Source organism: Saccoglossus kowalevskii, chromosome 21 (genome assembly GCF_978046115.1).
Source record: "Saccoglossus kowalevskii chromosome 21, keSacKowa6.1, whole genome shotgun sequence".
Classification (NCBI taxonomy): domain Eukaryota; kingdom Metazoa; phylum Hemichordata; class Enteropneusta; family Harrimaniidae; genus Saccoglossus; species Saccoglossus kowalevskii.
Genome location: NC_140661.1, coordinates 28224687 through 28236400, shown reverse-complemented (window position 1 = coordinate 28236400; position 11714 = coordinate 28224687). Strand labels below are relative to the sequence as shown.

Below are 11714 nucleotides of genomic sequence, written 5' to 3'. Positions count from 1 at the left end.
ATTCCTGTCTATCCCACTAGTTTGAAAAAATAGATCATTGTCCATTTCCATAGTTCATAGAGAACCTTGTTTGCCCTTACAGATTTCCATGTCTGTCTCCATGGTCCATTCATATTTAAATCCCTGTCTACCTCTATGGTCCATAAAAATCCCCGTCTTCTATGGTTCACAAAATAAATATCCTGGTTTATCTCCATGGGTCATTCATAAAGATCCACGTCTACATTGTTTACCCACAAAAGCGCATTCTATATGCTAACCTGAGTCTGATAGTTTTTATATAAATTTCCTCAGTCAATATGAATAATTGTATCTTAACAGACTCAAAATGCAATGATTGCTGTGGTACCGATCTGTGTAATGACCATGACAAGCATTTTCAAGTTGACCCTAATGACTCATGCACAGGATGTTGGATAAGAAGCAACCTTACAATCTTCGCTTTTATCGCCTCATTTGTCACTGTATTTCAAATGTATACTTTATACTAAGTTTTACTAAGTGTGGCAACCATATGCTGCATTATTTTGTATAACATTTTTAAATGTGGGGAAGTAAGGGCAACATAAAGACCACTCACAGTAAACTTTACAAATGGTTTTGAGCCACTTTTTATTCAGTACAAATTTAAAGCAGAGTTGTCGTCACCTACGCATGCATCAGGTGGCCATAGCGTGTCATTGTTTACAGACAAGCATCTACCCATGAGCCTTTGCATTCTCAGCATGTGTTGTTATTGCTTGGGACTTCTGCTTTAATAAATATTTGCAAAATAGGCAATATGCAAATAACCAATTTGCATAACAATGTCAGTGTATGATAATTGCTTATTATGATGGAAAGTTCATGTTATATTTAAATTAGTATAGCGAATTTCATGAAAGATAAATGTTTTTTATATAAACTGTTTTATGAATTTTTCAAATTACGCTTGGAAAAAAACTTGATCAATCACGAGTCAATGCGTGCATGGCAGTAATACAGGCAATAAAGGCGTTTTCGTTGAATTTGAATGAAGAGGGTCTCTCAAGGCAAATTTTGTATAAATAATATATAAATTTCCATAAAAGACATCCATACAAATCACAGCAACCAATATTTCAATATCAATATTGTAGATTTATTCAGCGTGTTTAACATAATCGTTTGTACCATCATAACTGCAATGTTTATGGCAAATCTCAGTACTCTTAACAGCTGTATTGGTAAATTGAATTCTGGTCAAATGATAACAAATGCAATTTATGACACGATTGTTGTGTATAAGCAGGAAATGTCCTTTTTATTTGATTTGTGCATTATTGACAATAAACATTGTATTTCTTGTAACAAATGATATTATGTTTGTTCTACCCAATATTGGAATGCATAGAGATTTCAAGCTTTGCCTCTTTCGATAGCAAATAATTCACTCGTTGTGATGATCGACCAAGGCACGTTTGTAGGTGGAAGTTTCTGGCTAGACACGCCCTCTAGTGTTGGAATACATCTTATGTCAAAATAACAAGCGTATGCAATTTTTGGTTGTGGAGTTATTTAGTTTATAACAAATGATCTAACACGAGTTGCTTTTATTGATGGAGGTCTTGAATTAGACCTTTCACACATTTATTGACATGTGACCACAGATATTCAACATATACAACTAATCACTGATGATGAGTAAACAAGTGTAAATAATGAATACAGAAGCATTTTTTTCCATGACAAATGAAGTAATTTATTCTTATTTACAGTGACAGTAATAAATATTCCTTACAAATTCTGGCATCTCAACTTTTTATAATTTTGTTCTCTCTCAAAAATGGAGATTTCCAGCAAAGTGATAGAGGGCGCACTCAACTCTCATAACACCACCTGCCTATTATTATAAAGATTATCACCATTTAATCTTTTTTTTTTACATGTGAAACAGAAAATTTCAGATTTCTAAAGTACAGAAATATTATAGAATACAGAAAAAAAGTTTGTACACAAAAAAAAGTGTAAATAAATACAGGAAAGACAAAAATAGGGGAGACTTCGAAAAAAAAAAGCTCTCTTGAACATGGGCGAAGTCATGGGGTCAAAGAGGGACCCGGATATTCAGAATTGACAGTCTTATCTACTTTTATGTTTACATATCTACGTTTGCCACACTACATGATTTTATACAAGACTCAAGTTCTGACAGTACAATTTACAATCTATCTTTCTACATGTATCTTACTACATTATCACTACATGTACGTATAAAAAAATTGTTCTCTTAAAATTCAACATTTTTTTCCAAACATTTTTTTTAAAGAAAATGTTTATAGCGACTGTTTTCATTTTGTACAAACACTTGCGATTGTACGCTGTACAACATTTAATTCATACAAATGGACAATGATGGTGGTTTTTTCAAGAACCAACAATTGCCAATGACGATATATCACAAAAATTACTATCCATTGAAAACAAAAAAGGAGAATTCACTCACAAATAACAATGTCAGAAAATGAAGGAAATTACATATCAGGCCACATGATAAATAAGCAATGAAAAAAATTACATTCATTCAACAAGACTCCAGTTAACAAGAACGTTATCTAATATGATTACTCATCACATCATATGATGTCGCTATACTGTCAATAAAATGATACATCGAAAATAGCTGTTTGTAATTTGTGGTTTTTGATAATCAAAAACAAGTCTTTTTTTTACTGTATTCAAATCCAAGTAACCCCCCCCCCCCCCACTCTCAAAAACAAAAACCAACCCTTTGGTTGAAAATGTACAAAATTAGCAAAGATGATCAAATACAACTAGTACTTCTCCAGTCAACCTGGTATGGTCCCAAATAACCGGAATACAACCGTCTTTTAGGGCCAACATCAAGCAGGTGGTACCACACCTGGTGTATCTTTTTATATATGGTTTATGCAAATGATATTCTTAAAACTTTGTACAATCTTGTGAGCAGTTACACCCCTTAATGATTGGAAACAACAGGGATAGTATATTCCAAGTCATTGTAAAACACTATGCCTGCAAGTATAGTGGTAATTTATACATCTTCTGAGCATTATGTCATTAGTAAATGCATCACGACATGATTGTCTTAGGTCAGTCAATCAACTAGATTACATTACTCAACAAAATATTACAATTTTAACAACAAACAACCTTCATAAATATTTTCAGAAACTCTAGACCTCGGATGCAAATGGCTGTCAAAATCCTATTGAGAGCAACAGAGACGCATGTTTTTGTCTCTCAAATAGGGCTCCTCATCCACTGTTACCATGGTTACATACAAACGGTAGATTTGATGGAATGGAACACTATTTAAGGAACAAAAACAAGCTTTGTTGCTCTCTTGCTTTCAGGCATTTGTTGAATTTTCTGGCAGCTTGAATTTATCAGTTGAAAACACTTCTTTGTTCTCTTTTTATACAGGATATTTTGCATATCAAATCTTTCAAAATGTTGTTTGCAGGTAAACAGATTTATGCAGTAATTGTTCCTTGCTACAACCTAAATTGCATACTTATTCTTGAATGCAACAATAAATGCAAGTTTCACATTCTCAGTAGTTCTGCACTTCTCTGTAGGAGCCAAGCCATGGAATGCCATGCCACCTACTTAACCTTTTCACCACCAGACTTTCTCGCTCAAATTTTTCTGCACCTTTTTTTCTTATATTTCTCAATATTTCTGGAAATGAATCCTAATTTTGGAGCCAACAGACACAATTTGAGTCCCTTTCAGATTTTAATCAAAAAAATTTAGCTATTTTTGTCCTAGTCTTCTGAAGGAAAATGCAGACGATAAAGGGACTATTTTGTGAATTTGTGATGAAAAGTGGGAACTGGCGGTGAAAAAGCTAACAATCTACCTCCTCCATCAGTGTACTGTACTTTCAGATATCCATTTCTAATTGTGTAGATGTGTTATCTTCATTTTATATCACACAGAATCACACCTACACTCTGTATACGACTCAAGTGTTAACATTACATTTTCTGTCTTCATTGAATAAACACAAAATTGCAGGACCAGTAATCCAAAACCCAGTTAGAAATGCATACACCAACCTGAATAACACTTATTATATACACATAGCAGGGGCATGAATTGACAAACCCTCTCCAAATGATACTAGAAAAATCAATTTATCAGAATTGGTTGACGAGTGTCAGGTTATATATAATGGAAACATTGTCAATGAGGTTACATAAAAAACTATTGATTTCATTAACTTGGCCCCAATCCACTACATCATCATCAGTATGAGTAATGTTCTATAAAATGTCATTTTTCATTATTTAACTGATACAAAATGTCCTGTGTGAAATGTTTTCTACATAATGAATTGAACATTATGATTGAAGACACGAAGATCGTAACTCTTGATGATGCCCACACAGACTGGCTTAGGGACTAAGGCCGAACCAGCAGCCTTGGAATTTTTGAAATCGAGCACCAATGGAAACCTCATAAACTTAACAAGAGCTAACTTAATCCAGCTATTCAAACTATGTGGGAAGTGACTACACTAGTCATACAGATGTGACCATGAAACTTCTTGAGTTTCCATTTTGAGAACTATCATCATCATCCTCATTTTCTCCTTTCTTATTTGGTCTCCATCCTCCTCCCCTGACACTAACTGGTCGTGGAATCATGGTTCGTCTGGTTGGGGTTCCTTCTGGGCTCATTGGCTGACTGGGTTGTTGACTTGAGGACTGTTGTTGTGATTTAGATGGCAGTGGTCCAGTGTAGTTGAAAGGAGAAACCATTACAGGCTTTACAGTTTGTGAGGCTGGTTTGCCATTGCTCAATGGTGGTTTTCTGGTGGCAGGCATTTTCTGTGGTTTGGGTGATGCTGGTTCAGATTCTGTACTGTTTTCTCTGCTACTGCTTTTCCTTCTCCATTGGGTTGCTGTTGGTTCAGGTTGCTCAGTTGGTGAAGTCACTTGTTGTTCATTGCTATTGTCACTATCATTGATAAGTATAAAAGAGTTCAGCCTATTTTCATGTTGTACTTGACGCTTTTCCTGGGGCGGATGCTCTTGGGGAGCTGCGTCGTTTTTTGATGGTTCAGGTTCTGTCATATCATACTGTTCATCATCTTGAAATATTGATTCATCGTAATCTTCCTCCTCCTCCTCTTCTTCAAAAAGATGTTGATCATCTAGAACCTCTTCTGGTTCTTCTTCATCTTCCAGCAAATCACTATCAGAGATGAGCTCTGGTTCAAGCTCCATGTCAATTCCCATGATGCCTTCATCTTCAAAGTTATCGCTAATGACATCATAGGCTTTGACATCTTGCTGTTCATGATCATCATTTGGGGCCGCCCCACAGGAACCTGAACCGTAGTCGTTTTTTGACTTCTTCTTGTTCTTTTTTGGAGATCCTCTTGGGGAATGTTTGTTTGTTGGTGAGGGTGAAGACCCCTCAGATTGGGTTTTCTCATTTTCACTGTTTATGCTTTGTGTACTTATTCGCTTATTCTTCAGACTGTCATTTCTCTTCAATGCTACAAACTTCCGGTGATCATTTTTTTCTTGCTTCTCAGAAGTTTCCGAAGACTGGTAATCAGCACTAGAATCATTTGACCGTACATTTTGTAGGCTGCTTCCTCCAGATAGGCTTGTTCTTTGTGAAACTGGAGAAATGATTCTATGAAGGCTGCCACTTGGAGAACTGGCTATACTTCCTTCCTGTGATCCCATCCTGAGCGACGATGGCCTGGATGCTGTAGGTGAATTGATTGGACAGTTTTCACGTTTTACCCATATCTCACCAGGACTTGCATCAGAGGCTGGGGATGATATATTTCCTCCATAATTGATCACAGGAATATCATACTCGTTTTTTGAAACATAACGCCTTTTTGTAGGACTTGACTGGCTACTTCCAGTGTCTGATCCACTATTTAGTTTTAAACTGTTTGGACTCAAGTTCTGTGTTTCTGGAAGCTCTGGTGTCTCTCTGGTTTTCTTCCAGACATTTGGTTGCTTACCAGGAGCAATATTCAGCTCTGTTGGTCGGGATTCAACAGGACTTGTTCTCCTCCACGGGCTCACTCTCTGCATAGTTGGTTTTACCTCTGATGCTTCTTCGTTTTTTGAAGCAGATTCATTTGAAACTCCAGTGGCAGCATTTGCAGCAGCTGCCTTTGTTCCTGCCTGAGAAGGACTTTCCTTTGTAAAGGTAGACTGTTTCTGAAGTTTTGGCAGTTGTGGTATTTTGTCAGCTGTAGTAACATTGTTTGCTTTATTAGTTCCTTGTTTGGATGAATTAGTCTTTGCAATTTGAGAATTTTCCGTTTGCTTCTGCTTAGATGTTGCAGGGCTCTGCTTGCCGTTCATTTGCAATCTGGTAGGAATTGACCTACTCGTGGAAGAGACAGGTTTAATAAGCTGTCTTCGTGCAGGTGTAGGGGACATTGTTTTTGGACTTGGTGACGAGATCGAATTTCGTGGCGATTTACTTGCAACACTGCTGGTAACACTGTCCTTGGAGGATGTCCTGGACAGGGAATTTTGACGAGAGTTATTATTACTAACTCTTGGGCCACTAATGCTTCTTGTGGTGGTGGTGCGAGCAGCTGGTGAAGAGGACCTACTGGCAGCTGCACTTGATACACCAGATCTGTTCCCATTTGTAGAAGGTGATGCACATTTTGCAGCTCCTCTTGTAGCAGGTGACCCTGTTCTGGATGTTGGTGCTGTGTTTGATGTTGTTGAAGTTTTTCTTGGGGTGGTTTTTACTGCTGGTTTTGCGATGCCGCTTGCTGGAGTAGTTTTGTTAACAGAAGTAGTGTTACGCTTATAGGCAGAATTTGTATTTCTTGTAGCTGTAGATGCTAGTGGAGGTTTTGTAGCTGCTCCTGCAAGTGGAATATTTTTGACAGGTGAGCCCGTCCTTGGAATTGCACTTTTAGCAACTGCAGCTTTGGGACCAGAAGCCACAGGTGTTCTATTTGGCCCAGAACGATTAATAATGGCAGAGGTGGAAACAGTTCTACTACTGGCAGTAGCTGTGCGTTGAGTTGTTGTAGCTGGCCTAGCAATCTGTGCACCACTTCGCAATGATGGTGATGCTGTTCTTGGTGGAGTTCCTCGAGGGGTTGCACCGGCACTTCTTGTTCCAGGTGGAGGCGTAGAATTTCTTGAACCTGGAGTTGGTGTTGAGCATCTTGTAGCAGGAGCACTTGTTGCTCTTCCTCGCCCATTAGCCTTGCTAGCAGCGTTTTTTGTATGTGGCGATACTCCACGCCCCCTCCCGGCAGGAGTACCTTGTCTTTGAGGAATACCTGAGGTAACTGTACTAGGTGTACTTCTTGGAACTGAACTTGCTCTGCCATTTTGAGCATATGGACTTTTATAGACCTTTTTACCACCTTTCAAAGTTCTTGGTTCAGATTCTTTTTCTTCAAGTTCTTGCAATCTTATTTTGCTGACAGAATCCCCAGGCTTGCAGATTAATGGACGTCGTTTAATAGGAGGTTGTTGATCCTGGCTTTGATTCACAATATCTGCAGGGTTATTTTCCAGTTCAAAATCTCCTTGAGGTTTCGCCAGTCTTTCACTTTCAAATTCATGTTGTTCCTTACGGAATTCACCTGGTTTAGGAATTTGTCTGTGTGTGTGACCATTAGTATTGCCATTCGGTTTTATTATCATAGGTTGACAAGCTGGCAGCTTACTTCCTTTGTTTTGTCTTGAATTTTTAGGTTTGGGTGCAGGCATAGCTGCATTGATGCAGTCATTCAACAATGCTTGTTCACTTGGAGTAGGGTCTAGATTGAGAGATTCTAAACTCAATGAGCTCAAAGAACTATTTCTTGAGAAGCAGACAGGCGTATCTTCCACAGCAAAGTTTCTTGGCATATCTTTGGATTTAACATTTGTGCTTGGGAGTGCCACATCAGCAGATTGTTCAGATTGGTTTTCTGTCAAACCATCATTATTGTCGATGTCACTAAGAGAGCTGAGACTTGAGTTTCTTGAAAAACAAAGTGGCGTGTCTTCAACAGTAAAATTTGCAGGAACCTCATCTGACGCTCGTCTCGGATTATAAGTTACATTATTAGAAGTATTTCCTACTTTGCTTTGGTTCATTCTTTTAACACCAGTTTCGGTTTTTCTCATCACTGGTTTTGGAAGCATTTTCTTTGACTGTTCGGGATTGGCAACAACATCAGTCTGCATCACAGATGTAAGACCCTTCAGAGTTGTTGTGTGCTCTCCCAAATCAAGATCTTCATCACAACTCAAAGAACTCAGAGAATCATTTCTTGAAAATGACATGGGTGTCCCTTCTACTGCAAATGCCTGTGGGGAATCATATGGAGATGATCCAGAACTTGCCATGACATGCATTGTCCTATTCATTTGCATTTTGGGTACAGAGTCCAAATTCTCTCTACTTACTGGCTGGTCTGGCTTTGGAGCAGTGTTGCCATTAACAACATCCTCATTCTGAGGAGAATCAACTGAAAGATCACTCATAGATGTAGCAGTTGAAAAGTTGAGTGGTGTGCCTTCAGTGCAATAGGTTGTCATAGTGTCTGGAGGTGTGTATGTGTTCCAGCTCTTGACAATAGGTGGTATACATGTACTCTGTGCTACAGGCAATAATGAAGGCACAGTGGAAGGTGTTCTCATTGTAGAACCTTTAGCTGAGTTAGCTCTAGAAGATGATGGGGGTGGATGACTTGTTCTCACTAACGGCTTTGGGCTGATTTTTGGTGCTTTACGCTTATTGAGGTATGATGACTTCGCTTTATTTATCCTTGGTTTTGGCATGGCAGAATTGATGCACTCAGCCAGCATGTTGCTGTCACTCTCATTCAAAACAGAACTTGTCTCTGATCTTGGATCTTCTGGTACCTCAGGTGCAGCTGGTTTCGGTGTTTCTGGTTCAACAGTTCTAGTTTCCACAGATTGCAATTCTGTGGGATTTCCAATTGTCATTTTCCCATCATCTCCCTGTTTGATCTCAATATCTTCAATGCTCAAGTCACTCAGAGATGTAGCAGTTGAGAAATTTAATGGTGTGTCTTCCGTGCAGAAGGTCTGTGGAGCATCCTGGCTGAACACATGTTGACTGAAGCTCACATGCTTTGTAGTATGTGGAGACGATGCAGACTTTTGGAGCTTTGATCTCACTTTACTTTTGGGGCTTGTTTGCTTTTTAGGAGGCATGGCAGAAAATATACAGTCTTCAAGAATGCTTTGTTCAGCCTCGGTAGTTTCCCCTGAAAGATCCACATCAGCAATGTCCTGTCTAGAAGTGTTAGCATCAGTTCCAATAGTTGCTGTAGTACTATCATTATGGTTAGTTTTCAGCTCAGGGTCCATTACTATTCTCTCTTCACCTTCTATGCTCAGAGAACTGAGGCTTGTAGCACCAGAGAATGCTAATGGAGTGCCTTCAGTGCAAAATTCAACAGATGCATCATCAGCTGGTTTAGGAAGCGCAGTGGGTAGTTTTGACAATATATTGTGTTGTTGAGCAGTCTGTTTAGGTTTGGAAATTATTCTCTTGGGACTTGGTATCATTGGCTCACTTGGAGAATCTGGAAGATCACTCGGGCTGACAACTTCACTAGCACGATGACTACTATAGACAGAACTTCGGTCATCATGTAGAGAATGCAATTCAAAGCTGCTCAAAGAACTCAAAGAGCTGCAGCGACTGAAAACAAGTGGTGTCTCTTCAATAAAGTTATCTTCTTTCAGTTCCTTGTCTTCATGATGAAGATCTGTGGTATCTGGAGTATATGTACCAGATCCAGAGACCTCTTCAGTTGAAGCATTCTGATCTTCGTCATCTTCTATCATCTCAGATTGCACCTTCTTGTTGCTTGGCATTGAATCTTCTACCCTGACAGAAGCAGTGTTATCAATAACTGATGGATGTTCTATCTGCTCCCCACTTTCATCAATATCATTACTATGAAGAGAGCTCAGAGAAGAACAGTTTGAGAAACACACTGGAGTGTCTTCCAAGCAATAATTAGTCAGCTTTTCATTATGTTTCTTGGCACTAACAGTACATCCATTTGACTCAGCATCTTCAACAGGATTGATTGGCTGCATTGCACTATCATCTGGGGGCATATGCTCAGTTTCAAAGGAATCTGGAAGGTCAGTCGCATATTTTTGAGTGAAATCTGTGGGTTGATCACCACAGGCAAAGTCATCATGTGGATCTTCATATGATGCACTGCTATCCGAATACTGTATATAATTCGTAGGCCTATCAGACTCAAAATCTGGTTTATAAGACTCATTAACTGGTGCAGGAGGTCGGTACTGCTGATTATTATATAAAGCACATTCAGAATACAGGTGACCACTTGCCATGCTCTCACGGTGCCTGTGCGGCATATTACAGTCTTGACACTGAACAGTGAAATCAGTAGTTGGTTTCCCTTGTATTGGCTGCTCTTCAGGATATTGATTGAATTCTGGCTCTTCAGGGTTTTCAGCTTCATCGTATGTCAGCCTGTATTTGTTAGGTCCATCGCTTCTCAACATCCTATCATAATGATCAGATACATTGAGGTAGTTTTCACGACTTGGTTTCTGGATTTGATCATGCTGATATACCTCCACTGTTGGGCTTTGTCTGCCTGGTGTGATGCTCTCATCTGAATATTTGAGACTAAAGTTAATTGTAGTGTCCATATCACCTTCTAAATCATCCTCTACTTTCTGAATTGCATGATGGTAGTCATAACGCTTGTCTGGTTGATTAGATAGAGCATTCAAAGTATCATCAACAGAAAAAGAATGATCAATTGGAGGACGTCGATATGGCAATCGCGTATGGGCTCCAACTGGATAAATATCACTAGTGACACTGTTTATACTTTCATTGGAAGTCCGTTTGTTACTACTATACATCTGGTTGCCTTGGTCAATGCCGAAACTGAAGGAATTTGACCGACTAGTCAGATTTGACGCATCAGAGTTTGTAAATGTAAAGGAGTTTGAACGGGTACAATGTGGTTTCTTGTGAGCTGGCTGCACCGATTTTACATTGGTTGGTTTGCTTTTTTTGTGGACAGACTTCTTTTCTTCCAGTTCCTTCTTCTTATTTGTTTCTGTTATCCCAGCATGCATTGCAACTTCCTGCATGACCTGGAAAAAGAAAATGAAAATCGTATTGTAAATGTTTAAGGTGATCACATTGCTTATGTTAAACATAGAAGTTTACATGGTTACCATGGTTAGTGTTCTAGACATAACTACGACACCTTATAGGTTGTTGCCTTGGTGATTGCAATGGTATCAGTGGGTTACAAATTTGATAAAGGTGGCTACATATCGAATAACAAAGCTAAAGGCTGGTAGTTTTCAATGTTGAAAATCATATTTCTACCAAATTGTCAAAAATATTCACTTAGAATAGAGAATTATGATGTTGATACAAAATGAATAAATCTGAATGACATTCATCGAAGGCACATAAATCAAAGCAATTGGGCTAGTAGTTAGCTGATAGTTGAAAATCATACACATGTATGCCACACCACCATAGACAAAACAGTAATGATATAGAGATATTGTGGTATACTTGAAATGATGTCAAGTGTTTCGAAACAAGTAAATCCTGCTCCACATTTGGCACACACCATATGACATTCTTAACTGACAAGAACACCACAGTACATAGTCAAACATCTGACAAACAAACCACAAAACAAACTACTTGTCTAATAA

At 38.6% G+C, this 11714-nt stretch overlaps 1 protein-coding gene across 1 annotated transcript in view; it reads right to left on the bottom strand.

Annotated features, from left to right (window-relative positions):
• Positions 1-1694: 1694 nt before the first annotated feature.
• The window catches only part of LOC100371477 (adenomatous polyposis coli), an 84427-nt gene continuing 74407 nt past the window's right edge, over positions 1695-11714 (bottom strand). Inside the window, exon 12 of the mRNA XM_085495114.1 lies at positions 1695-11132. Coding sequence (XP_085351240.1) covers positions 4530-11132 — 6603 coding nt within the window. The 3' untranslated portion in view covers positions 1695-4529. The remainder of the gene's footprint in view (positions 11133-11714) is intronic.